We start from the raw sequence: 27,610 nt of genomic DNA, 5'->3' as shown, positions 1-27,610 counted from the left end.
TCCGCCCCCTCGTCTCTACCCTGGGCGGGGGGTCTCCTCCCTCGGAAGGCGAGGGGGCGGGGTCAGGGGAGGGGCGGCTCCTCCTTCCCGGGCAGGTCCACTAGGAGGGGGTCGACCCTTCCCCTTCTCCCTTCCTCCAATTTAGCGCTTGTAATAACTTCATTTTTATTTATTTTTAATTTTTTAAAGATTTTATTTATTCGTGAGAGACACAGAGAGAGAGGGAGGCAGAGACATAGAGAGAGAAGCAGGCTCCATGCAGGGAGCCGGATGGGGGACTCGATTCCAGGACTCCGGATCACGCCCTGGGCTGAAGGCAGACAGACGCGTAACCGCTAAGCCCCCCAGGCGTCCCTAATCCTCTTTTTTATTTTTTATTATTGTTAGTAATATTATTTTTAATCCTTATTTTTAAAACAAAATAATAGTTCTACTTTATTGAGCGCTTACTCTGTGCCAGGTACTGTGGCACTGTGACTTTTTTTTTTTTTTTTTTTTGGCACTGTGCCTTTTATATGAACTACCTTCTTCCTCTCAAGGGTCCAACTGAAATTAAATACATTTATCATGCCCAGAACTCGGAAAAGTTGAGTGACTTACCCACTATCACACTGCTGGCCTTGAGCTTTTTCGCAAAGGTTGGTACCCATGGGTTGTGGGAGGGGGCAGGAGCTGGCCCCCCCAGCGCATTTAGGAAATGGGCTTACCTAAGGCCCTCCTGGCTGACTGGGGGTGGCTGAGGGGTGTATCTGAACTCCCCGTTGGAGAGAGAAGCAGCCATTGGAAACCAAAGCATGATGGCAGGACAGGCTACAATTTGCCAGACCCGGTGCAAAATGAAAAGGTGAGACCCTATGTTCCAAAATTATTATTTTTTTTAATTTTTTTTTAATTTTTATTTTTTATTTATTTATGATAGTCACAGAGAGAGAGAAAGAGAGGCAGAGACACAAGCAGAGGGAGAAGCAGGCTCCATGCACCGGGAGCCTGATGTGGGATTCGATCCCGGGTCTCCAGGATCGCGCCCTGGGCCAAAGGCAGGCGCCAAACCGCTGGGCCACCCAGGGATCCCAATGTTCCAAAATTATTAAGAATTCCAAGAGGGTGACAGCAGAACATCCAGCCAAGCACCCGCTCTGCTTAAGTACCAGGCTTGTGGGCCTGCACAGGTGAATGTCCATGAAGTTGCCTGACGAAGCAGCTCAGGGGCTCTTCTTCTAGGTGCTGAAAAGTCAGCAGGGACACCCCCACCCCCAATGTCACCTCACCAATGCCTGCCCCCCAGCCCAGGAGCCTCACCTCCATGCTAGCATCCAGAATGCTTCAAGAGCTGAGCATTTCAGGCCCTCTAGAACTGGATTCCTGGGGGTTAGATGAGTCCTGTGGAGAGAGTGTGTCCTAAACCTGAATGACCCAGCTGGCCCTTGTGGCTGTGCCTCCTGGACATTCTCAGCCCGGGCCACGTGGACAGGTGGGCTGGCTCATACTTGCCAGACCCAGCACAGGACTCAGTTCTGACTAGAAGCCCTCCTTTCTCACTGGAGCAGGGTGTGAGGAGCAGCAAGGGCTGTTTCCCAGAATAAACACCCCACCCATAGTCAGCCCCAGCCCTGCAGGCACAGCAAGCCAGCGCCAACGGGAGAGAGCTCACCAGGCCAGAGCTCAAGGTTAATAAGTCACCCTGATCTCACTCCCTCCATCACTCCATCCTTGTTCTTGGGCCCTGGCTCACAGTGGATTGTAGGCTTCGTTTATAACAATAGCTACTATTTGTTGCATTCTTTCTCCCCATCAGACTTCAGGAAGGCCTCAGGGTGCCCTTCAGAGGGCACCCTCTGCGCTGAGGCTCCCACAACCCCATAATAGGCATGAGGATCACCATTTCACAGATAGGGATACTAAGGCACAGGGAAATTTCATGGCTTAGCTAAGATCAAGGGCTAGAGTTTGGAGTTTGCTGCTATCCATCCATCCTGGTTCCTGTTGTCTCCTACATCTACAATGTAGGTTATAGGGCTCACTTCTTTATGCCATCTTGTATTATTTACTTTCAGCTCCTTGAATAGATTAAAGGCTCTGGAAAAACAGGAACTGTGCTTTTACCTCTGAGTTTCTCTGGACCCAGCATTGTGCGCTAATTGAAGAGTCCTTTACTAAGTATCTCTTTTTTTTTAAATTTTTATTTATTTATGATAGTCACAGAGAGAGAGAGAGAGAGAGAGAGAGAGGCAGAGATATAGGAAGAGAGAGAAGCAGGCTCCATGCACCGGGAGCCTGATGTGGGATTCGATCCCGGGTCTCCAGGATCGCACCCTGGGCCAAAGGCAGGCGCCAAACTGCTGCGCCACCCAGGGATCCCCTTTACTAAGTATCTATGTTGTGCAGGACACCCTCTTTGCAGTGTGCACATCTGTGAATGAGGGAGTTGCGTCCCCTCTGGGTACTGATAGGTGAGGGGTCCCCACCAGACTGGGAGATCTTTTCTTTCTTTCTTTCTTTCTTTCTTTCTTTCTTTCTTTCTTTCTTTCTTTCTTTCTTTTTTTTTTAAGATTTTACTTATTTATTCGTGGGACTCGATCCCTAAACTGGGATCACTCTCTGAGCCAACAGCAGATGCTCAACCACTGAGCCACCCAGGTGTCCCCAGACTGGAAGATCTCAAAGACATGGGTAGGGTTGCCTAGCCTAGTGCACATAGTAGGCCCTGAATAAATGTTGATGAATAAACACACAATAAGAGCTTAATAAGCAACGGGGATCCCTGGGTGGCGCAGCGGTTTGGCGCCTGCCTTTGGCCCAGGGCACGATCCTGGAGACCCGGGATTGAATCCCACATCAGGCTCCCGATGCATGGAGCCTGCTTCTCCCTCCGCCTGTGTCTCTGCCTCTCTCTCTCTCTGTGACTATCATAAAAAAAAAAAAAAAAAAAAAAAAGAACTTAATAAGCATCTGTTGAATAAATGGGAACCTATGGGATATTTAATAAATTTTTATTGTTGAAGGTTTAGGAGACCAGATTCAGCCTCCCAAATATATCTGTCAGCAATTATCTTAGCTCAGGCTGCTATAACAAAATACCACAGATTGGGTAGCTCAAACAACCTACATTAATTCTCACAGCTCTGGAGGCTGAAGTCCAAGATCAAAGTGCTGGCAGATTAAGTTCCTGGTGAGGACTCTCTTCCTTGCTTGCAGATGGCTGCCTTCTTGCTGTGTCCTCAGGTGGCCAGGGGGGCAGGGGAAGCTCTGATCTCTCTTCCTCTTCTTATAAGGGCACAGATCCCACCATGGAGACCCCACCCTTATGACCTCAATTAAACCTAATTACCTACCAAAGGCCCCATCTACAAATAGTATCACATTGTGGAGGGTGGTTAGGGCTTCAAGTTATGAATTTGCGGGGACACAAATATAGAAGAAATATTTCTGAAGCATTTACTATGTGACAGGCTCTGGGTAGGGCCCTACAGGGCGTGTGACAAAAAAAATGCCCTTGTATCCTACTCTTTGGGGAACTTACAGTCTAGTAGGGGAGGCAGTTTATAACACAAGGGAGGGGAGCAGGTACGGTGTCAAAGGTTGGGTGCTCAGAGTAAGGACTCTTTTTTTTTTTTTTTTTTTTTTTTTAGAGTAAGGACTCTTTGAGGGAGGAAAGCCAGGGGAATGATAGGGAGGAGGACATCTCTCCTTATACACCTTTCACTAAGGAGGAAGCCAAGCCTGGCCTGACTGCTATAGCAGGTGCTGTGGCCCAGAAAAGCACAACCCAGAAAAACCCCTTCAGAGCCTGGCCCTCTCCAATGTCCTATACCCCCCACTCCATAAGTTACCTGACGCCTCAGGGAGATAGTGGTTTATAACACAAGTTTTGGTATCAGATCAACCGAAACTGCAATCTGGATGATGCCTCCCACTAGCTTCTAAGACCTTGGCCAAGTTCCTTCTCTGAGCCTCAGTTTCCTTCTCTGTAAAATGGGGGAAATAATAGGACTCACTCTCAGGGTTATTGTAAATATAATGAAAGTAAATCATCTGGGGGTGCCTGGCTGGCTCAGTTGGTGGAGCATGTGACTCTTGATCTCCAGGTGGTGAGTTCAAGCCTCACGTTGGGCATGGAGCGTACTTAAGAAAAGAAAAGAAAAGAAAAGAAAAGAAAAGAAAAGAAAAGAAAAGAAAAGAAAAAAAAAGACAAGACAAAAATAACTGGTCCAGCTGTGAATTGGGGGTTTCTGGTTGGGTCAACTCCACCAAGATTATATAGTTCTTCACTCTTGCTGCATTTGCAAAAGCCAAATTTAAGAGTTTATCTGCAGCTAAGGGGACTCCATCTGGGTCCTAGAATTGTGGATACCAGGTAGTGATGGCTAATATGTGTTAAGGATGTACCTTGTTGGGGCACCTTGGTGGCTCAGTGTTTGAGTGGTATCTCAACCTTTGGCTTGGGGTCGTCATCCCAGGGTTCTGGGCCAGAGCCCCACATCAGGTTCCCCACAGGGAGCCTGCTTCTCCCTCTCCCTGTGTCTCTGCCTCTCACGAATACATAACATCATTTAAAAAAAAAAAAAAAAAAAGAGGAATCCCTGGGTGGCGCAGCGGTTTGGCTCCTGCCTTTGGCCCAGGGCATGATCCTGGAGACCCGGGATCGAATCCCACATCGGGCTCCCAGTGCATGGAGCCTGCTTCTCCCTCTGCCTGTGTCTCTGCCTCTCTCTCTCTCTGTATGACTATCATAAATAAATTAAAAAAGAAAGAAAGAAAGAAAAAGAATGTATCTCATTTGGGGCGCTTGGGTGGCTCAATGGGTTAAGTCTCTGAGTTTGGCTCAGGTCATGATATCTGCCTCCTGGGATCAAGCCCCCACTAGCCCCCCTCTGGGCTCCCTACTCAGCAGGGAGTCTGCTTCTCCCTCTCCCTCTGCCCTTCCTCCTGCTTGTGCTGTCTCTCTCTCTCTCTCTCTCTCTCAAAAAAAAAAAAAATATATTTTAATGCATCTCATTTAATCTTCATAACAACCTTAGAAAGGTAGTATTAGTTATCCTGAAGTCAGATTCCCAACTCAGAGTCCTCACTGGGAGCAACCTGCCTGTCTGTGAAAACAAGTGGGTGTAGAAAAACAATAATGAGGAAGGCTCTCCAGCTGTAAAGGTTTCTTATGGTCAAATGCCCCTGGGAGCTCGGAGATCGTTGGATCTCCAACGATCCAGTCCTGGAGATGGAGGTGCGACCGGACTGATTTTAGGACCCCTGAGGGCAAGGACAGCTGAGGTTGTTCACCTTTGTCTCCACTGTCGCACAGTGCCTGGCATCCTGCAGGCACGCCATAAGCGTTATTAACAGATGAAGAAATAGCCCCTTGTGCACCTTTTTTTCTTTCTTACCTTTTTTCAATATACCCAGATTCCCGGGGGGCCTGAGCCGGACCTGGCGAGCTTGAAGGACACTGAGCCTCCCGCTGCAGGGCCCCGCAGCAGCCTGAATCGCCGCGATCCCGGGCGCCGGGAGGGGGCGCTCTGCGGCCCTCAGCCTCCTCCCCTCCCCACGCACCCGGCGGACTGGGAGAGTCGGCCCTTAACAGCCCCCTCCTGGAAGGTGCTGGGTCCCAAAGCTGGCCTGCCCCCAGGCCCATCTGCCGGCTAATATTTAACCAGGTCTCACTCCACATTACCCACACGAGGGAAATCGGGGTGGGGTGGGGGCAGAGGAGGTCACCTCCAAATCGCTACTTTCGGGGCTTATAGGCCTTTCATGTATCACCCAACAGTTCATAAGCACCTATTCTGCGTCTGTTCCTGTAAGTCATGAGTACCTATTATGTGTGCATTCATGCAACCATCATAAGCTCCATCTATGTATCCATTTGCCCAAAATATCATAAGCATTTACTGTGTGTCCATGTAAGAGCAGGAACTCTGTGTCCGTTTATGCAACAGCCAGGAGCACCTACTATATGTACATTCGCTTAACATGTAAGGAGCACCTACCCTGTATCCATCAGTGCAAAATGTCTTGAGCACCTACTAGGTGCAAAGCGCGGTGCCAGGAGCTGAGGATGCTGCATGATCAAGACCCGCCGGCTTCAGGCGCTGGCGGGGGACAGCGGCAGCAGATGCACCCGGAGTCAGATGCCTCACCTACCAGAGGATGCTCTTCCTCTCCTGCACTCCTCGAGGCCAATTGTGAACCAAGATTTGCCACCCGACCGCAGAGCGGCGAGAAGGTAACTGGGCAGGGGCTCCAGCTTGGCCCAAACGAGACACACCAGAACGCGAGTCTGGTTCAACGTCGGGAGGGAAAAGACAGCTTAGGGGGGTGCGGGGCTTTCGCCCTCGCCAGCACCCACTCCTTCCACGTCCTAACGGCGGGCGCCGCGCAGAGGCGCGGAGGGGGCGCGGAGGGTTGGGGCGCGACCGAGGCTCCCCAGCGCTCGGGCTGGGGACGCAGGTAGTCCCAACCGCTAGGACCAAGACTAGGGCCGAGCGGAAGCCCGGACCGCTCCCGGCCGGACTTCGTCCTGCCCGTCCCGAGGGCACGGGGGGTGGGGGGGGCGGGGGGACCAGCCCGGCTTGGGACGCGAGGGAGGGGCTCCCGTCCGGGCTCGAACCCCGGCTTGCGCCTCCCCGAATCCCGAGCCGGGGCCTCTGCCCGCCGGGCGCTGCCCGCGCGTTCCTGGAACTGGGCTGGGCGGAGAAATCAGGGCCTGCGGAGAGGCATTCCTGCCGCCCTCCCCGCCGCCCGGGGCCGCGGGGGGCCTGGCCAAGGTGACCCCGCGGGGGGGAGGCGAGGGGCCCCCCGCCCCCTCGGCCGCAGCGACCTCCTCCGTCTTCCCCGTCTCCGGGGCTCTTCCTCTGGGCCCGCCCGCCCCCTCCCCGGGCTTCCCCGAGGGCGGGACATCCCTCCCCCGCGCCCCCGCCCCCCCAGGCCACCTCCCGGCCGTGTCCCAGCGCTGCCCTCGGGCCGGGGGCGGGGCTGCGCGGGGGTGGGGGGCGCGGGGATGGGGCCCCGGGGGACGCCCGCCGCTCGCCGCGGCCCCGCCGCCCTCGCTGCCTCCCTTCCCCCGGCCCCGCGCCGGCTCCCGGCCGCCCCCTCCCCCGACGCGCACGCCCCGCCTGGCAGCTGGCGCCCCGGGCCTGGGGCCGCCGCGGCGAGAGGGGTTTGCAGGGAGGGCGGGCGCGAGGGAGCCAGCGGGGGAGGGAGGAGGGAGCGAGGCCGCCCCCCGCGCCCCTCCTCCTCCCCCTCCTCCGAGGCTCGCCCGGCCCTCCTCCCGCCGCCTCCCTCCTCCCTCCTCCTCCCTCTCCAAGACATCCCCGCACGGCCCGGCCGCCGCGGCCACCTTCCCTGCCGGAGCTGCAGATGTGGCGGAGCGGCCGGGCGCCGGGCGGCCGAGCCAGGGGAGCCCGCGCCGCGTGAGCCTCGCGCCCCGGCGCCCGCCCGCCCCGGCCCCCCCCGCTCGCGCCCCCGCCGCCCCCCGACCGCCGGAGCCCGCAGCCCGGAGCCCGCCGCCCCGCCGCCGAGGTAGGAAGCTCCGGGGCGTCGCGCCGTGGGGCCGGGACCCGGCTGGCCGGCCACGGGGGGCGCGGGGGCGCGGGGGCGCGGGGGCGCGGGCCCCGAGGGTCGCCTCCGCCGCCCGCGTCCGCGCCTCGCCTCGCTCCGGGCCATTGTGAGCCCTCGCCGGGGCCCCCGCGCTCGCTCCCTCGCTCGCTGGGCTCGCGCGCTCCCTCCCTCGCCGGCTCCCGGCCCCGTCCCCTCCGCGTCTCCGTCTTTCTCCTCCCTCCTTCCCTCCCTCCGTCCGGAGGCCGGGCCGAGCCGCGGCCGGGCCCGGGGCGGGAGCAAACTTCGGCGGGGAAGTTGGGCGGCCGCGGAGGGGGCGCGCTGCGGGCCGGGAGGGGCCCCGGAGCCCGGGCACGAAGTTGTCTGGGGCGCGGGGCAGCCTCCCCTTCCCACGGCTGCGCCGGGCTGTTTCCTGGACGGGGTTTGGAAGGTGTCTCCTCCCTCGTCCGGGAAAGTCTCCCCCCTGCTGCCCCGGGCTAGCCTGGGCCCTTCCTGGGCGGGGGGGGGGGGGGGGGGGAGGGAGGCGTCCCTGGGGGTCGGGACGGGGAGGGGTGCTGCGCGGTCAGGACCGGGAGCCGGAGGCCGGGCTGGCACTTGTCCGTCCACTGCTGTCTGCGTGGAAGCAGAAGAACCCGGCCAAGTGAAGGGGGCAGGGGACCCGGCGGCCCGCAGGAGGGTCTGGAGGAGTGGGGGAGGGGTGAGGCAGGTGCATCCCGAGGGAGGGAGATGCCGGCACCCGGCTTCTGCAGGCCCCCTGGATCGGGGCTGGAATCTAGGCTGGCACCTGGAGGCCCTGGCACACTGCCCTGGCGGGTCCGGTCCTGGGGCCACAGCAGGGCAGCATGCTGCCCGTCCGCCTGTCCAGGAGGGCCCGCCTGGCCTGGCCCCCCGGGGCAGTGATGGTGGCAGGGATCCTGGCCCTGCCCTGGGGCCTGGGAAGCGGGAAGGGATCCTGGGAGGAGCCCTGGGCCCCCAGCCATCACAGCCCAGGATCTTGGCTCTGAAGGGAACGCTTGACACTGAGGGGGCAGCCAGGCCAGCCGGGGACCTGGCCAAGGCCTGGGCTCTCGTGGCTCTCCGTCTAGGCCAGGGCCAGGGCCCGAGCTGTGGGCTTTCGAGGCAGCCTTCCTGAGGGTCTTCCAGCCCCGAGGGAAGCTGGGGCAGGGAAGCTGGGGCCGAGCTGATGCTAGAGACCCGCAGGAGACACCCTGCCCCCCCAGGGGCTTCCTCAGTTCCCAAGCTCAGGGAAGGAGAAACTGGCCGTTTCCTTCTGCCCACCCACCCAGCCCTCTCCAAGCCCCACTCCTGGTGCCACAGCGCCACAGCTGTTCCAGCCCAGCCCACACATCCCTCCCCGTGACCTCGGAGCCTTCCCCCTCTGCTCCTCCTTCTCCCCTCTGGGCCTGGGCTGGGCCTCCCAGCTGGCTGTGGCCCACTCTGGGGGAGGGGCTGCACCTGGGGAGCCCTTCCCAGGACACCTCTTCCAAGCTCCAGCCCTGCCCGTTTTACAGCCCACCTCCAGCTCTCCTTGGCCCTGTCTGCAAGCAGCCAAGGAAGAGGCAGTGCCAGGGCGTTGGGGCACAGTGTATGGGGGTTGGGGACCCCTTGGAAGCAGCCCTGTTTTCCTTAGCTCCTTACCCTCCCCCTCCTTTCCGGAGCTGCCATTAGCGCTGACCCTCTGACCCCCAGAGCCTGCCTGCCCTTCCCTGTCTGTGACCTTTGACCTTTGGTGTTAAATCCCTCCAGCTGGGGCTCTTCGGCCCCTGAGTGACCCTGGCCTAGGTCCCCTGGGGGGCCTCTCCCTCCTCCTGGCTCTCTACACAGGGACACCTGCCAGTCCCTCCCTCACTGATGGGGAGGGGGTGCCCCAGGAAGCCAGACAGTGAGTCACCCCACTTCGAGGCACCACTGCTTTTAGAGTCCGTGGCTTTGGGGGATTCACAAGAGCCAGGCCACAGCCTGGAGGGTAACTGGGAAAAGCCCCTGGCCTGGGAATCTGATGTCTTAGATTTGAGTTTGGGCCAGGCCACCAACTCCCAGGGGTCCTTGGGCCGGCTGCCCACCACCCCCCATCACCCCACCCCTTCCTGGGTCTCAGTTTCCTTTTCCATAAAACCAAGAGGTCAGACAAGGTGAGCTTCCCGAGCTGGAGTCTGTGAGAAGACTTGTTGGGGGGGGGTGCTAAGAAGTGGGGTCAGGCCAACAAAAGCCAACTCTCAATTATCCGTGGGTGGAGCCAGTATGAATAACTGGATGCCACAGACATCCCAAAACCTCATTTCAAACAATCGTGTGAACCGCGTCCCCCCAAAGCTTTTGTTGTTTCTAAAAAGCCAGCTGCGAATGGGTAGCCACAGCCATGTCTTGTGCCTGGGCTCCCCTCGCTGGGAGAGCCCTCGGAGGGCAGACTGGCCTGCGGGAACACAAAGCCCTGCCAGGGCCCCTCCTGGGGGCCTGGGCCAGCAGCCCTCTCACCCCACCTTGCAGCCCCCACCCCCCCTTCCCTGGCCTGGCCTTGGCCCCAGGCGGTGGGAGTGTCTCCTGCCACCTAATCCTCCCGGGGTCTGAACTGCGGTACAGGAGGAAGAATGTGTTTTCCTGACATTTTCCCATGTGCATTTTCATCCACCCTGACTTGCCTGGAATCCCACTTGGGCGAGGGGGTGGGGACGGGTGCTGGGCAGAGTTGGGGGCAATCCCAGGATGAGGGAGGGTGGCGACGGCTGTGCCTGGGGGACCAGATGTTGGGGCTGGGGCCTGCAGTTGAGCTCTTTGGGAGGCGTCGGGGTGGGGCCCTGGTTCTGGGAGGCGCCCTGGGTTTTGGTGGGGGAGATGGCTGCTCCTGGCTCTCCCCTCGGGTACACCCAGGTTATGTACCAGGGGAGCCTGTGGAGGCCCCTCACCCAAGCAGGGAGTTCGGCTTGTAGTGGAGAGGCCCCGAGCTGGGTGGAATAGCGGGGAAGTTCTCTTCGGGGCTGCAGAGAAGCCTCCCTCTATTCAGGATTATTATTGTCGTTTTATATTTCACACAGATGACCGAGGCCAGGGGGTGACTGGCGGAAGGTGCCGGCTGGTCCCCCCTTCATCCAGAGTTGGGGAGGATCCCTGGCTGGTGAGATCAGGGCAGCCAGAAAGGTGTGCGGCCCAGACGTGTGCCGGGGTGGCACCTCTCTGAGATGGGATCTGCACATCTGCCCCAGTGGCTTCTAAGGTGGCCGCCTCAGCGCCACCCTGGTGCATTCAGGTGTGGCTGGGGGCGGGGATGCGGCATCGTGCACCTCTGGTAGGACCTCTGGTGCTTTGCTGACCAGCCAGGGTTGAAGCTTTGCTGCTGGGACAGGAAAGGATGTGCTGTGAGGGTTTCTGTGTAGGGGCGCAGCCTGGAGCACAGAGACCCTGGTCTCTCTCCTGCCTCCGGCTCAGCCCTGGAAACCCCTGCTGTCTCTCCAACTAATAAGAATGCCAGCTTAGGCCCCTAGGAAGGCAGGGATAGGGTGCCAACGTTGGTCAGGGGATGGAACAGCCTGGGGAACAGCCTGATTTTTTCGACTCCCCGAAAAAATCAGCACACTGCCTTCAGTGGCCCAGGGAACTTTGCAGGTGTTGACATCTGTCACCTGAAATTGTCACATCAGCCCTGTGAGGAAGATCTATTGATCACTGTTGACAAATGAAGAAACTAAAGCCTTAGGATGGGGCAGGACCAGTGGGCATCTGGGCCCAAGTTCCTGGGTGTGCTCTGGCTGGGGGGCTGGGGGGTGCTATCTGGTGGCCAGTTTCCCACCTGGTTTAAGAAGGGATCCTGCTCTTGAGGGGAACCCAAGGTGGCCCTAGCAGCTGTGTACATGGGGCCCCCAAGCCTCCACCCTTTCTGGTACTGATCCTTCTGGCCTTGGCTCCAGACTGCTCCACGGGGAGGTGAGGCCTGGCCCAGGTCTGCGGGGGTCCCTGGCCCTTCTTCCCATTGCAGCTGTGGTGCTGTGGGACCCTCCCAGGGGAGCTCTGGGGGCCTCTACGGAGCCTGACCTGCCATCCTGGCCAGGACGCTTCTCTCCACGCTCCCTCAGGCCGTGCAGGGCAGAGGCCTGGAGCTCTGGCCTTCCTCTCTTCCTCTCCCTCCCAGATGGGATGGAGGGTTCTGGTGAACTGGTGGTCAGGCTGGGAGGAGCCTGGGGGGCACAGAGATATGAAGTGATTCCAGTGTTGGGTGGGGGGGACTTTCTATCTGCTCCAGATGCCCCTGGTGGGGGTTGGGCAGAGGGATTGAGAATCTTCTAGAGCTGTGACTGGGGGTCGGGGGAGAGGCTGGGGCTTCCTCAGGCCCTTTGTCTTCGAGGCCTGAGAAGCCAGGTAGTACCCGGCACAGGGAGGGCCCTACTCTGGAGCGTGCGACATGTGTGTGCACACGTACTCCTGCCTTGGCAGATGGCTGCCCGGGGAGGGGACTGACCCAGCCCTGGGCCCCCTTCTCCAGTCACGGCCAAGGGCGGGTGGGAGGCTTCAGAGGCCCCAGGAGGCTGCAGACCTGCCTGAGTCAGCCCTGGGAAAGCAGTCCTGCCCAGCTGACAGAGGGTCGCGTCTCCTTTACACAGATGCACTCACAGGCTAGTGCCCCCTGGGACCCTAGAAGTAAGGAGGTGGCTGGTGGGGGCCGGCGGGGGGTGGGGGTGGCGGTGGCGGCGACACTGAAGCTTGGAGACTCAAGGGCTCGGCCTGGGGTCACTTGGGGTCATGGAGGGACAGAGAGGGACCGGAGCCTAAGGCAGTCTGGCCTTGGCCCCTGAAACGTCAGTTCAACCTGGGAATCCCCTCAGCTCCACTGTTGCCAGCCCTGCATCCACCGCAGGGCCCCCCTCCACCCCAGGCCCTGCATCCACCTCAGGCCCCCCATCCACTGCAGGCCCTGTATCCATCCCAGGCCCGGCATCCACTGCAGGCCCCCCATCCACCGCAGGCCCTGCGTCCACCCCAAGCCCCCCATCCACCCCAGGCCCCCATCTGCACAGGCACCACATCCACCTCAGGCCCCCCCCATCCATCCCAGGCCCCCCATCCACCCCAGGCCCCCATCCACCCCAGGCCTCGCATCCACCGTAGGCCCCCCCATCTTCCCAAGGCCCCCCATCAGCCCCAGGTCTCACATCCACCCCAGGCCCCCCCATCCACCGCAGGCCCTACATGCACTGCAGGGGCAGAAGGGCAGGATGGCCTGACACTGGGCCCTGACATGGGGGCAGCTGCGTCTGGGGAAGCCTCTCTCTCTCCCTTCGCCCCATCGTCCAGCTGGATCTGGCTGGCAAGTCCCGGCCTGCCTGAGCCCTTTCCCCCCTGGGCCGGTGCCTCCTGCATCCAGAGCCCCCAGCCCCACACTTTCAGGCTGACTGACCCTGAGCTGTGATGTCTCTGCCCCCCCCCCCAGCATGGCTGGCTGTTTGACTGCCAGCCCCACCCTCCTCCAGGCAGGGACCGCAGCACCACCTCAGGACACCTAGTGGTCACCCTGCTTGGTCCTTTGGACCATGGGCCCCAAGGGCCTGAAGCAGGCCGGGCCTGGCAGGGCCCTACCCAGTGGCTGTTTCCTTTTGGCTTTGGAGATTGCCCCCAGCTTCTAGATTTGCTTTGCTGCTGAATTGGAGAAGGAGGGGAGGGGCACGGGAGGGGCACGGGAGGGGGGGAGCAAGGAGAAAGGGCTGCAGGCAGGGGGTAGTGGGGGGCTGGGGGTGGAGTCCAGAGTTCCTGGGCCTGGCTGCTGGCTGTTCTGGGGTGGGCTCTGCGCCACGCTGGGTGGGCATGGCAGGACAGAAGCTGGGGGAACTGGGCCCTGCCAGTCATCCCATCTGAACCAGGGCAACAGTGGCCACCTCGTCCTCGTCCAGGTCTCCTCCTGGGTCCTTTGCAGGGGAAGAGACCTCTGTGTCAAGGCCCAGGCCCTGCCTCTCACCTTGACCTTGGGCAAGCCACTTCCTTCTTTGGGCCTCAGCCCCTCCATACCTACCCCCCTCACCTGGCTGCTGGGTACCACAAATGGATTTATTCATTCAACCAACACACACTGAGTGCCAGGTGTTCAGGAAAAGCAGAGAGGGCAGGTGCGATGGTGCTGTTCAGGGAGTGGTTAGGGTTCTCAAGCTCCAGGCTACTTTAGGCTAGTGCTTCCCTTTCCCGGGTGGGGAAACTGCTTGGCCCACATCAGACTGTGGTGGGCCAGGTTTCTGACTCGGAGCCCCCAGCACTTTGCATCACTGCGCAGGTCCTGCTAGTGGGAGGAGTTAGCACAGCATGGGGGCCATGGGAAATAGTGCGGTGGTCTGCTCCACAAGGCCTTCACCTGCTCCAGGACTCCCTTCTTGGAGTGAGGCTCTAAATGCCAGGTGCAGGGGTAAGTGCCAGGGCCAAAGATGGGTGTGGGGGGCAGTGCGCATGGCACTCTGTGTGTAGGGCTGGGCACCCAAGGTACGTTCAGGAGCTGGTGACATGATGGTACGAGTGAGGACTTGGACCCTGGATGAGTGTGGCAGGCAGCACAGGCCCCTGCAGGGCTGGGAACACTGTCCTCGGCAGCCTGGGGACAGAAGCAGGTCCTCTGCTCAGCTGTCAGGCCCCTGGAAGAACAGCCCACGCGTGGCTGCAAGAATCTGAGGCCCGGGAGGGTGAATCAGGGAAGACTTGCTGCGGGAAGGGGTAGGAGGGGAATGGCAGCTGGAGGAGAATATGGGAATGTGGAAGGTTGTGCAACGGGACCTGGCACCCATGAGTGAGCATCGGGCTCATGGGAGAAGAAGGATCCTGAGAAAGGAGGTGCTGCAGGGGAGCGCTTGAGGCCTGGAGCCTGTGGGCTGGAAAGGGAGAGAGTGCTTTCTGTGTAGAGCACTCCATGGCTCCCCAGTGCCCTCCAGGCCCTGGCCCAGGCTCTCTCGGGCCGCAGTCCAGGCCTCTACAGCATTGGGCCCAGAAAGAGTGTGGGCCTTGGAACCTGGTAGTGAATCCCAGATGTGCTACTTACAAAGCTCTGTGACCTTGGCGGGTGACTGAACCAATCTCAGCCTCCATCTCCCCCTCTGGAAAATGGAGAGGCAAGCACCTAATTTGCAGGGCTGTGAGGATGGATGGAGATGGTGAGCCCAAGGCAGACTGGCCAGTCTGGCCTGCAGAGCAAGTTAGGACCTAATGCCCCAGCATTTCATCCCATGTCTCCCTGCTCAGGAGCAGCCCTCCCCAGCCCTCCTGCTCTTGTTCCCCCACCGAGGTCTGGGCGCCTTTTATCCTCACTCATCTGTGGGCCCCCAGGACGGAGTGGGGTGGAGGGCCTGCTGCTGGAATGCATAACTGAGCGATGGGGTAAATGAGGCAGAGGGAGGGAAGGGCCAAAGTCCAGAGCCCTGCCTTGCCAGCCTCTGCTCAGAGTTGGCAGGTGCTGTCCAGGGCCTGCTGCTTGTCCCAGGGCAGTGGGAGGGCTGGGCCGTGGCAAAAGCCCCCCAGGACCCAGGGAGGTACTCACAGGGTTGTCTTAGAGCCGGACTTGGTTGGGAAAGTGCAGTGTTTCCTTCCCTTTGGGGCCCGGGCCTCATCCCTGCTGCTCCTCGTAACTGCTGGGTCCCAGAGCCTGATGCTGGTCACATGCTGTGTCCTGTGTGTATGCTGTTGGGGCACAGGTGTGACACACATACATGTGCCTGTATGTCGGGCTGCAGTGAGTGCCCGCCTGCGTCCTGTGGGATACTGGCCATTGCCTGTGGCGGCCCCAGAGAGTTCTGGCACAGTGCCCAGCCCTGACTGTCCACCATGAGTGGCAGTGCTGCCTAGCAGGGCCCAGCCTGCTCCCGCCGAGGCCTCAGTGGGTGTGTGTCCCTGTCTGGCTCCCCACAGCCCTGCGCCAGCTCCTCCCGGGGATCTGGGCAGCCTGGGCCTGGCCCTTCCCTTCCCAGTCCAAGGGCGGGCGTGGGGACTGCTTGGCGGGCTCGCCTCTGGCTAAGACCCAGGTGCAGGCAGTGCTCATAGCCCCACGCACCACCTCTCCCCCTGCACCCCCCAACCAGGCTGGGCAGACAGGAAAATACCAGACATAGTTGTGCAAAGGTGGCTGCAGGCAGGCGGGCTGCAGGGGGTGGAGGCCCTTGAGATGGGGGCCTGGAAGCCACTGGCTTGAGGGAGGCTTCTGTGCCAGGCTGGCCCCTGCAGCTGGACAGACATGCACATCTGTGTGAGTGTGCATGTGTGGGCCGGGCCCATGAGTGAGTCGCTCTTCCCTACCCTCACTGTCCCCCCCCCCCCCCGCCCCAGCCTGGTGGCATTGGCGAAGCCAGGACTGGTGAGGGGGTGGGCACAGGGGCGGGGAAGCCGGCCTTGAGCCTCCCAGCTTCAGCACTGCTGAAGTATCTGGGTGACCTGGGGAGGCCAAGGGATTGCATGGGGCACCACCCCCCCCCCCAGGGCCAGGAACCACAATCCTCAGTCTACTAGTTGCCAGCATCTCCTGCATGCCAGGCACTGGCCCGCCTCTCCCTGCGGGATGTCCTGGGTCCCCAACTTGCCGATGAGCTGACACCTGACACCTTATGTGATACCTGTTTGTGACTAAGGCTCACGGGGGCCACAGGGACCTATCTGAGGCCCCACAGCCATGGGCCAGAGCGCAGGGGACTGGGAGCAGCTAGCCTGACCCTGGCAGCGCTATCTAAACATGCCTGAGTGAGGTTTGGCACCCACTGCTATTCAAGGTGCTGCCCGCCTGAGGGCTTTCCTGAGGCCTCCACAGCTGAGCGCTGAGAGCTTGCCCCTGGCTGGGTCACCTGGGGCGCTGGTGCTCCCACCTGGGTGGGGTCTGCCCTCCCACGGGAATCTGGGGAGGCCCCCCAGGGCTGGCTGAGGGCCCATCTGGGATGGGGGAGGGAGGGTCCTGCCTGCTGAGAGGTTCCCAGGGAAGGCCAACCCCTCCGGCTTCCAGGAAGTGCGGCCTGCCCTGGCCCCTCTCCTCTCTTCTGGGACCCGCTGGGGCTGGGCGAGGCCTCAGGATAAGCCCCTCCCCTGGGTCCGGGAGGAGGCCTGCTCCTCCCAGGGCTGCTCGGGCCTCCAGGGCCGCCCTCCTTCTCTTTGAGCAGTTGGGCCCTGGAAGGTGGCTTGGGTCAGCTGTGGCCACTGCACAGGACAGCTGATGCCTGAGGCTCTCTGAGGGGCACAAGCTTGTTTAGTAGTACCTTAAAATGAAGGCCGGGCGCGCTCAGGTGACCGTGAGACTGTGTTGTCTGTGGACACAGGAGGCCAGTCACCCCACAGAGCTGTCCTCACAGCTCCAGACTAGCCAAGGCTGGACGGTTCAGTGATGGTGACAGTTAATTCAACAAGGGTGACCAGGACCTACTACGTGCCCAGCATTGTTTCAGTTGCTGAATATGACATAATAATGGGAAACATTAAGAAATCACTGGATGTGTGCGTCACTAGCCAAAACCCAAGGAAGGGTTCTCATTACTATTACCATCATCCCATTTTCGAGGTGAGGACAGTGAGGCGGGGAGGTGACTTGCCCTGTCACTTGGGCAGGAAGTAGCAGAGCGGTGGTCTGACCTGCACTTGGGCCTGCCCACTCAGGGGGGTGGGGGGTGCTGAGAGGGTGAGGTCTCCCCTGCCCCAGCCCCTGCCGCTGGGCTGCCAGGAGGGTGGAGCCCTTGGCCAGAGCAGGGAGGGAGCCGCAGCAGTTCCCAGGAATGGGGGGCCATTTGCTTTGGCAGCATATCTGCCCTCGGCTCTCCAAGCCTCCCTGTGCCCCCCCCCCCACCATAGCTCATCCCTCCAGCGCCCACCTACTGCCTGCCGCCCCTCCTAGGCTCTGTACCTAACTCCCACAAACCCCTGGGAAAGGATGGGGTGCTAGGCGGGAGGGCTTTTGCCCTCCCCTCCGCACACATCCATGGGCACAGAGGGTCTGGTGAGCTTGGCTTCTGGACTCACCTGGGCTTGCAATCTAGGTCTGCCGCAGACAAGCTGCTTGACCCTGGACAGGTCACTTAACCTCCCTGAGCTGCAGTGATTACATCTGTAAGATGGGGGGGCCCTCGGCACCTGCCTTCACAGGTGCTCGCTCTTCCCCTGGCTGTCAGCAACTGGCTGTTGGTCCTGTTGTGGGGTGATGTGTGCCCAGGGCTTCCAGTGGGCTTGCTGCCCGCCTGGCCCTTGGTGTCCCCAGCTTTGGGAAGTGCGTGTTGATAGAGATGATCCCAAAGCAGCACAGGGGAGGCTGGGGACTTGCTTCCCCGCTCCGTGTGGGATCAGGAAGGCCACTGGGCTTCAAGAGGTGCATCCCGAGCTGTTTTCCCCGGGTCCTAAGCCAAAAGGGCCACGGCTGACCGAGAAAGGGCAGTTTGGGGACTACGGGGCAATCAGGGGTGTCCCTCCCCCCCACCTTACAGGGCGCTGGCCCGCCTCTGGGGGTGGGTATGCCCAGGCGCCCCCTCTGCGCTCCCAGGAGGGCCCCTGGCGGCAGCGCCCCGACACCCCCACTCGGTGCGCGCCGCGGGTGGGCTCCCAGGTGGGCGGGGCGGGGGCTCTCGCAGCGGCCCGTACAATAGCGGCCATTGTCTGGGCCAGCGGCGGGGCGGCGGGGGTGCAGCCCACCCTCGGGGTGACCCCCGCCCCCGGGAGGCCGCGGCCCGCCGGTGGTCCCCGCGCCGCCCCGCTTCCTCCCGCTCCCCGGGCTCTAATTAGTTCCTTTCGCAGCTGGAGCCGTGGCTGGCGACCACCTCAGCGCCGCCTCCCGCCCCCCCTCCCCGCGCCTGCCCCCCCCCCCCCCCCCCCGCGCCCGCCCTCTGGGTCCCCCGCCCCGCCCCCCGCCTGGGCGCTGGCCCGGGTCGCCTCCCGAGGGGGCCCCGCTGCGCCGCCGAGCCCGGGACGGTGCCACCCTGGCGGTCGCCCGCCCCCCTCCTCGGCCCCAGAACAAAGAGCAGAGCCCCAGTTCAGAACCGGCGTCTGCAGGCTGGGGGAGGGGGGAGAGGGGAGTGGAAGGAGCCGCCTCGAGGTCGGCCAAGGTCAGGACAGGGGAGGTCACAGGGGGTCTTCCCCTTGCTGTGGGGCCACCTCTGGGAGGACGCGCCTGGGTGGGGCCGGCCTAGGGTTGGGGATGCTGAGAGCTGTGCGCCTTTGGGGTGGCTTCTTCCTCCTTTCCCGGGAGTGGGGGGGTGGGGGCTGGGCCTCTGGACTGGGTTCTGGCTTCCATTCCAATGAAGCTCTGCCTCCTTGGGCAAAACCTAGTGACAGGAAGTGGGGGGGGGGGCTCTCTGGGGACTGGGCCTGCTGGTTAAGGGGGGCGCCGGAGTCCCCACTCCCACCTGGGCACTGTGCCTGCCCCACCCTGGTTAACACACTCCTTTTTTTCGGGGCCTCCCTAATTGTGGGTGGATGCAGGTCTCCTGCACATCTCCAGAACAAGATAACAGGGTCTAGGGCTCCTCCCTGGACCCCTTCTGGCTTAGGGCAGAAGGGCAGATGCCAAAAAGGCTGTTACCTGGGCAGGGATGCCAATCACAGGGTCAGTTTAAATTCCCAGTCCCCAAACCATCTTGCTACATGGTCCGGTTGGGGCTGGGGGGGATGGAGGCTGTGGCCCTAGGCCCGCTGAAGGACCAGGCCACCAGCCCTTCCTGGCTCCTGAATTCTTAATCAGCATAAATATTTACTTCCTTCCTCCCCTTCCAGGCTCCCAGCACAGAGGAGCTTCAGGGAGGTTGGACTGGGCCTGTGTCTAAAAATAAACAGGTAGAGGGATAGGCAGACAGACAGACATAAGGGGAGGGGGTCAGGCGGAGGGCAGCTCCCTGTCCAGCCAGAGGGAGAGTGGAAGGGCCCAAGGTCCATCCATCACTGTCACCCACCCACCTGCCCACCTTGGGTCTGGAGCTCCTAAAGGACCAGGTGGCAGCCTGATGGGCATCTCTGGCCCATGTGTGGCCTGGGGGGCAAATCCAAACGGATCTGACTGCTCCTACCTAATGCAGTTTAACTGGGGCAAGTCGGGTCACAGATGGGGTCCCACAACCAAGTGTAGCTGCCCCTCCTTGGGCTCCGAGAGTTGCCATGTAGCTGGTAGGGTCTTGGAATGTCCTAGAAGCAGAGGGTCCTAATTTAGGTAGGGGACTGCCTTGTTGTGTCCCCATGTGCTTGGAGGGTCTTGGCAGAAGTAGAGCTTTTCAAGGGAGATAGATGAGCCAGGACCTGGCACCAGAGAAAACTGTTTAAAGTTGCTGAGGTACGTGGCCGGGAAAAAAGATGAGTGGGGCCATAAAGGCTGTCCTGCTCCTTCCAGCTCCGTGAAGCAGCTCTGCACACGGGTGGGCATCTCTGGTTCCCACGGGGGGAGAGAGAGGTGTGTGTGTGTGCACACAGCTGAAATGTGTGGTCATGTACCATGTGGCGGTTACAAGGATGTTCTGTATTAAGTTATGAAAATGTGGAAAGAATGGTGAATGACGTGGAGTGTCTCATAGTTTTGGCTTGTTTAGCGGATAGATTTTTGGGTGATTATAATCATCCCAATTAGCAAACACAAGGATACACTTTGACCACATGTGGAAGGATTGCCCCTGGAAAAACTTTTGAGTTTGGAATACAGCGTTGACCTTGCTTGCTCTCGGGTCATTTGTATGTGAAGAAAATCACGCCATTGAGAAGTTCTAAGGGATGGTGAAAATACCAGTGTGAGAACTTCTAATAAAAGAGTATCATCACCACTAAAAAAAATGATGTATGGTATATATTTTATTAACCACCCAGCAGAGCTGGTTCACTTCCCTCCAACCCTGTCCCTGGCTGGCCTGGCTGCACCACAGTCCCCAGCTGCCCCCTGGTGGCGGCTCAGAACCCTCTGGCTCCATGGACTTATCAGCACCTCTCTTCAGCACCTCTCTTCAGCACCTCCCCTGGGAGCAAGGGCACCTGTCTGCACCCCCATCTCTTGGGCCAGGCTCTGCACACCTTGCCTGAGACAGGCTCTCAGCTGCCTTCCCTTGGAGGTGACCACAGCTGCCCGGGAGCCCCGACACCAGCAGCACTTGTGATCAGTAGCTGAGAACCACTAGTGGCTTCCTTGGAGGACACCCGCTCTTGGCCTGGTTCTGGGCCCTCAGGCTCAAGCCGGGCATGTGATTCTGGGCACCACTTTCCACTCGGTCAGAAATGACCTTTGGGACTTCACTGACCAGCTCCAGGGAGGTCTGGCCTTCAATTGGTAGCTCCACCACTTCTTAGCTCTGTGACCTGAGGCAGTGTCTCTAAAAATCAGTTTTCATGGCAAAATGGACCCTCTGAGCTTTGCCTCCAGAACTGACTTGAGGGTAGTGGAGATGGAAGCTCTCAGCAGGTGGCTGGCACTCATGCGACCTGGGGCCAGAGCCACTTGGAAGGTCCCCCTTCCCAGGGAGACAGCCTTCAGGCTGCTGCACATCCACACCTCCCTCCCCTGGCGGCTTCAGGGGCTGCAGCAGGAGAAGCCTGAGGTCACGGTGTCACAGCACAGCTCCTGTCCTCCCCCAGGTTCCTGCCTGAATACCAGCTTGGGAACTCCCCACTGCCCGCAGCCACCTCCAACGCAGCCCCCCATCACCATGCACTCCTTGGACGAGCCGCTCGACCTGAAGCTGAGCATCACCAAGCTCCGGGCGGCGAGAGAAAAGCGGGAGAGGACGCTGAGTGTGGTCCGGCATCGAGCTCTGCACAGGGAGCTCGGCCTGGTGGATGACAGCCCCACGCCGGGCTCCCCAGGCTCTCCGCCCTCAGGTACAGCACCCCTGGTGGGGCTGGGGCTCCCAGGCCCTGATGGAGCCATAGCAATGGGAAGAACGTCTGGGGTGTATCCCCCAGGATGTAACCAGGCCCCTCACGGCTTTCAGCTTAGAGCTCTGTCCCTTTATTCTCCATCTCTGGAGGGGACATTGTCCCTGGGGGGAGGCAGCTGCCCAGTTCATGAAGCTGGCACAGCAGAGCCAGGATTCAAACCAGGCCTCTGAGAGGACATGGAGGAGCTAGTAAGGGGGAGCAGGCAGCTCACAAGCAGTGACAAAGGCCCTGTGACCCACCTCCTGGGCTTCAAGGCAGCATAGCCAGTCAGTCAGGTCTGGGGAGACTGGGGACCAAGCCCAGCAAGTGCTTCTCAGGGGGTGCTTGGGGCTCAGGACATCTGCTCTGCTTCCTTGGATCCTGAAAACCAGACCTCCATGTCTGAGCTAGAGGGCTCTGGAAGCAGCCTGGCCCAAACCCCTCATGTTACACAGGGAGCAGTGAGGCAGGAAGGGGCCCAGGAGGAGTCAGAAAGGTCCCTACCTGCCAGTGTGACAGCGAGCCAGGAGCCTGGCTTCCAATTCCTGCTCACTGGGTACTTTCCACTTCTGGTCTTAACCAATGGCTGACCTCTCATGGCGGCAAAAGTCACATTGGTCAACTGTGCAGGTGGCTGCTCAGATGCTTGGGGTCCTGGGGTGGTTTGGGGTGTGGCTGGGGTCTGCTCCCAGGGTCATGGGAGGGTGGTTCAGAGGACTCAGCTCCAGCGTCCCTGAATAGTGCTTCTCCCTTAGGCTTCCTGCTGAACCCCAAGTTCCCTGAGAAGGTCGAGGGACGCTTTTCGGCAGCGCCTCTGGTGGACCTCAGCTTGTCACCGCCATCTGGGCTGGATTCTCCCAATGGCAGCAGCTCGCTGTCCCCCGAGCGCCAGGGCAATGGGGACCTGCCTGCAGTGCCCAGTGCCCCGGTAAGGAGGGCATGCGGGTTCTGGAAGAGGTGGATTTGTTTTCTGGAAAGGACCACAAACTAGGTGGCTTAGGACAACAGAAAGGTATTATTCCATCAGTCCTGGGAGCTGAAGCCTGAAGCAAGGTTGTGCTCTGTCCCAAGGCTCTGGGCAAGATTATTCCCTCACTTCTTTCCAGCTTCTGTTGGCTCTCAGTGTTCCCTGACTTGTAGCTGTGTCACTTCAACCTCTGCCTCTGGTGTCACCTGCCTTCTTCCCTCTCTTGTGTGTCTCTGAGTTCAAATCTCCCTTTCTCTTATGAAGACATCCATCACTGGATTTAGTGCCCCCCAATCCAGTATGACCAGGGGTGGGGGGCAGAGGGAGAGGGAGAGAGAGAATCTTAAGCAGGATCTAGGCCCAGGGTGGAGCCGAAGCCGGGTTTGATCTCCCAACCCTGCCATCATGCCCTGAGCTGAAATCAAGAGTCAGACTCTTAACCGACGGAGCCACCCAGGTGCCCCGAGTATGACTTCTTAACTTGACTGCATCTGCAAAGACCCTATTTCCAACTAAGGTCACACCCACAGGTACAGGGACATATGACCCTGGGGGCCGACTCAACCTGCCACAGAAGGAGACACAGGGGGTCTGGGTGCACTGGCCCGGGTGGGAGCACTGACAGCTCTGCCCTTCCCGTCTTCCCCAGGACTTCCAGCCACTGCGCTATCTGGATGGCGTCCCAAGTTCCTTCCAGTTCTTCCTGCCTCTGGGCTCCGGGGGGGCCCTGCACCTGCCTGCTTCCTCCTTCCTCACCACCCCCAAGGACAAGTGCCTCTCGCCAGAGCTACCCCTGCCCAAACAGCTGGTGTGTCGCTGGGCCAAGGTGAGTGGGGGGGCGGAGGCTGGGGCTGGGGCCAGGGCCAGGGCGGCCCCATGTAGACCCAGAACTCTCCCCGGCCCCACAGTGTAACCAGTTCTTTGAGCTCCTGCAAGACCTGGTGGATCACGTCAACGATTACCACGTCAAGCCTGAGAAGGACGCAGGGTACTGCTGTCACTGGGAGGGCTGTGCCCGCCATGGCCGAGGCTTCAACGCCAGGTGAGGGAGGGTGAGAGGGGGGCGGGGGGAAGGGGCTCGGGTGTCAGGCGAGCTGAGCCGAGCTCCCCTGTGCCCTCCCTGGAGCAGGTACAAGATGCTCATCCATATCCGCACACACACCAATGAGAAGCCGCACCGCTGCCCTACCTGCAGCAAGAGCTTCTCACGCTTGGAAAATCTGAAGATCCACAACCGGTCGCACACAGGTGAGGAGCTGGGCTGGAGGGCGGGGGCTGGGCGGCTGGGCATCCTGCGCATCCAAGGAGGCGGCGGAGGGGAGGGGGGCAGTCTCATTGCTTAGCAGTCCTGTTCCAAGTGCCACTCCTGGCTGAAGCCTCTCCTGTGGGTGCGACCCTCGACATCCACCCCTGGAGCACTCAGCACTCAGGATGTGATCGTCCAAGTGCTGCCACCTGGGAGGCAGTGTGTGCTTGCTCCTCACTGGGCTCCAGCACACTGTGGGGCCGGCACTGGTGAACAGAGCCACACACCTAATTTTAAATTTACTAATTGCCAAAAAAATTTTTTTTAATTAAAATAATTCTAATTGCCACATTAAAAAAAAAGGATAAAGGGATAGGTGAAATGAATTGTAATGAAATATTTTCTTGAATCCGATATATTAAAAAAAACTATCAATGAGACGCTGGAATTATTTTGTACAAAGTTGTGGAGTCACAACCTGGTGTGTATTTTTCCCCTCGCTCACAGCCCATCTCTGTTTGGGCCAGCCGCACTTCAAAGGCTCAGGGCCGCGAGTGGCCATTTCGTGGACCCAAAGGTGTTCTGCTGAGCCAGGACCAAATACAGCACAGGGCGCCGTCTCGCGGGGGTGACCTGGGCCGCCTCCCAGTGGGTCTTCCCGGGAGTACACACACAGATTTGTGGGTTGAAGCGGTCACGTCATCCACAAATTAAAGCACAGGACGGAGGCCGGGGGCACACAGGGCTGGCTTCTGTGGCTGCGCCCCGCCGTCCCCACCCGGGATCAGATCTCGTGCCGGGTGCTGGGGACACCGTCTCCCACATCAGACAGTCCGCGCTCTCGGGGAGGTCTCGGTGTCGGGTGGGGGGCCTGGGGCTGCCCAGCGTGTGGGTGGGGGTTAGGACACTGGGCTGGGGAGAGGCCCCTCACGCCGCCCCGCCCCACAGGTGAGAAGCCCTACGTCTGCCCCTACGAGGGCTGCAACAAGCGCTACTCCAACTCCAGCGACCGCTTCAAGCATACGCGCACCCACTACGTGGACAAGCCCTACTACTGCAAGATGCCCGGCTGCCACAAGCGCTACACGGACCCCAGCTCACTGCGCAAGCACATCAAGGCCCACGGCCACTTCGTGTCTCACGAGCAGCAAGAGCTCCTGCAACTGCGCCCGCCCCCCAAACCACCGCTGCCCACCCCTGATGGCAGCCCCTATGTCAGCGGAGCCCAGATCATCATCCCCAACCCCGCTGCCCTTTTTGGAGGCCCGGGCCTGCCCGGCCTGCCCCTCCCCCTGGCCCCTGGCCCCCTTGACCTCAGTGCCCTGGCCTGTGGCAACGGTGGGGGTGGTGGGGGTGCAGGGGGCATGGGCCCCGGGCTGCCGGGCCCCGTCTTGCCCCTCAATCTGGCCAAGAACCCGCTGCTGCCCTCACCCTTTGGGGCTGGTGGACTGGGCCTGCCTGTGGTCTCCCTCCTCGCTGGCTCCGCTGGCGGCAAGGCCGAGGGGGAGAAGGGGCGTGGGGCAGTGCCCGCCAGGTCTCTGGGCATGGAGGGCCGCAAGACCCCCCTTGAGAGGACGGAGAGCAGCCGCTCCCGGCCAAGCCCCGACGGACTGTCCCTGCTGCCCGGCACCGTGCTGGACCTGTCCACGGGCGTCAACTCCGCGGCCAGCAGCCCAGAGGCACTCACTCCTGGCTGGGTGGTCATCCCGCCAGGCTCCGTGCTGCTCAAGCCGGCAGTGGTGAACTGACCGCCCGGCGGACAGCTACCTGCGGCCCTGCCCCTGACGAACGGAAAGTCTTCTGCGAAATAGCAATAATGTCCTCCTGCCCCCAGGGCCTGGGTGGCTGTGTCCCCCCCGCCCCCCGGTAGACCCAGCCCCAGACAAAGCTGGGCAGCAAGGATGGTGCTAGAAGGTCATTGGTGGTGTCCCAGGCTCCGGAGGGGGAACTGGCCCTGCCAGCCAGGGAGGGCTGTGCTCCTGGGTGCTGAGGCCTTGCTCACCTCTGGCCCTCCCCCTGCCCTGCCCCCCCCCTCGGTCCCCCAGCCTGCCCACCCTGGTGCCTCCCTCATTCAGTCGCCAGCCTGGGTCGGTGACCCTCCCTCCCTGCCTTGCCCACCTGCTAGACCTGTCCCCGTCCTGCCTAGCCTCTCTGGGCCCCTGCTCTGGGGGCTTCTTGGACCCCTTTCCCTCTGGCCCACTCTCCAGAGGGAGAGAAAGACAGACGCAGGCAAAGCCACAGGAAGAAGCCACCATATCCCTATGACAAGGTGCCTCCAACCTCAGAGAGGGAGGCCCGCTCTGCCAGCTGCCCCTCACCACTAGCCCATCCAAAACCAGCCAGCACTACCTGAGGGTCGGCCCCTTCTCTGGGCTGGGTGCTCTCCAAAGCGAGGGGATTGCTGACCACTCCCCTGCCCCTTCTCTGCTGGGCCTCCTCCCTCTGCTTTCAGGGAGCCCTGAGTGAGGAGGCCAGACGCCAGGACCCTGGGCCCTCATTCGGCTCAGGGAATGCTGGGGCAGGGCCTGGCCTGGGGCAGTGCTACTCAGCACAAGGGACTCTGGAGGCTTGCAGGGTTTCAGTAGGTGGGAGGCTGGCTGGGGACAATCCCAGGCTGGGGCACAGCTCCCACTCTGGGGGTGCCAAGTCACAGCGTCACATGGGGGAAGGTAGGGCTCCAGGTCAGTGCTGGGCTTGCGAGCTTTCCAGAGGCCACGAACTGAAAACCCTGGGCTTGGGGGTGGTGGAGCCATGGGAGGGCCCCTCTGTTGGGAAGGGGGAAGAGGAAGGAACCCAGGGTTTACGACATGGCTGTTTCCTTTGTCTTTTCCCAACTGAGCCTCTGTCCTAGAGGTGTCCCCCCCCCCCCCCCAACAGGGCATGGGCCAGAATAAGCTAAGGATGCTGGTGTTCCACTGCCCCATCGTGCCAGGCCCGGGGGGCCTCAGCATAGGCACACCCCCACCCTTGCTGTTCCCTCTGGAGGTGGCCTGGCGGTCAGGACTTTTGGCTCCACAGCCACATGACCAAGCACTCCATTTCCCCTGCTGTAGAACAGGGAGCTGCAGGCCAGCAGTGGTGGTGGCAGCAGCCCAGCAGCTCCAGGGTCTCCCAGCTGCTCCTCTGAGCAGCTCTGCAGACTCCACCCTTTCCTGGACCGCCCTTCTGTCCTAGAGGGGTCACCCTGACCCGGCCTGCCCTGACAGGGCCTGGCAGTGCTGGCTCTGCCCCTTGAAGGGGCTGTGAGTGAAGCAGGAGGGAGCTGGTCTCCTTTCTTTGGGCCCCCCAGGACCCAGGCCTTAAGTCCCCACTTGGGGGTGAGGGCTTTGAGACTCAAGCCCAGGGAGCAGAGGAACAGGGCACTGAAAGGTGACATTAGCTCAGCATGTGACTTGGTGACAGACCAGGCTCGAGAGGGCTGGTGTACGTGTTGTTGTTGTGGGTTTGTTGTTGCACATTCCAGGATATCAGTATTTTAACAGGTTCTAAGTGCCTTTCTATCGTAGCTTATGTTTTTCCTCCTCTTGGCTCCATTGCTGTTAGCATAGAGTTTAAAAAAAAAAAAGAGATAAGCTAATGACTATAACAATATATTCCTCCATGTGAGAGGAAGTTTATAAAGAAACAATAAAAGTGAGTTGCAAAGATGGTTTCTGTCTTGGCTGTGCCATGAGCGGAGCCGCCCTTCTTGAGAACACTGACTGCCCCGTGCCTGGTTTGGGTCAGCACGGGCCCTGTTCTGGGGCTTCCTTCCAACCCTGTGGATGCCACAACGGCCAGACCTGCTCCTGGGAGCTGGGAGGGAGCAGGTCCTGAGGGCACTGAGATGGAAGATTCTGGATGAAGCATCATGGGTCCGGGTCCTCATCCTGCCACCACCTGCTGTGACTTTGGTGAGCATCTCACTTCTGGGGGAGACACAACTCCCTGGCCTCAGTCCAACCAGAGTCTGGCAAAGGCTTCTCTTTCCCGGCGTCACTGGAACATTCCAACCAGATTCCAGAGATGCTGGACTGAAACCCAGCTCAAGGAGAGGTGGCCTGTGA

The 27,610-nt window shown here is 60.4% G+C and overlaps 1 protein-coding gene across 2 annotated transcripts; it reads left to right on the top strand.

Annotated features, from left to right (window-relative positions):
• Positions 1-6,993: 6,993 nt before the first annotated feature.
• GLIS2 (GLIS family zinc finger 2) lies at positions 6,994-27,214 on the top strand. Of its 2 annotated transcripts, XM_041746911.1 has the most exons (7): positions 6,994-7,512; positions 21,070-21,312; positions 22,107-22,279; positions 22,968-23,144; positions 23,227-23,360; positions 23,448-23,566; positions 24,513-27,214. In XM_041746911.1, exons 2-7 carry the CDS (start codon positions 21,141-21,143, stop codon positions 25,310-25,312), a joined length of 1,575 nt encoding a protein of 524 aa, XP_041602845.1. In that variant the 5' UTR covers positions 6,994-7,512; positions 21,070-21,140; the 3' UTR covers positions 25,313-27,214. The 2 variants fall into 2 exon arrangements, with proteins under 2 accessions (XP_041602845.1, XP_041602846.1); XM_041746912.1 differs by lacking the exon at positions 6,994-7,512 and having other exon boundaries at positions 20,207-21,312.
• The last annotated feature ends 396 nt before the right edge of the window (positions 27,215-27,610 follow it).

Source organism: Vulpes lagopus, chromosome 3 (genome assembly GCF_018345385.1).
Source record: "Vulpes lagopus strain Blue_001 chromosome 3, ASM1834538v1, whole genome shotgun sequence".
Lineage (NCBI taxonomy): Eukaryota > Metazoa > Chordata > Mammalia > Carnivora > Canidae > Vulpes > Vulpes lagopus.
This window is presented reverse-complemented; position numbering and strand designations above follow the sequence as displayed.

Coding starts and splice junctions, on each gene's coding strand:
- GLIS2 (XM_041746912.1), top strand. CDS start 20,832: ATGGACCCTCTGAGCTTTGCCTCCAGAACTGACTTGAGGGTAGTGGAG. Junction 21,313..22,106: donor CCCAGGCTCTCCGCCCTCAG/GTACAGCACCCC, acceptor CTTCTCCCTTAG/GCTTCCTGCTGAACCCCAAG. Junction 23,567..24,512: donor CCACAACCGGTCGCACACAG/GTGAGGAGCTGG, acceptor CCCGCCCCACAG/GTGAGAAGCCCTACGTCTGC.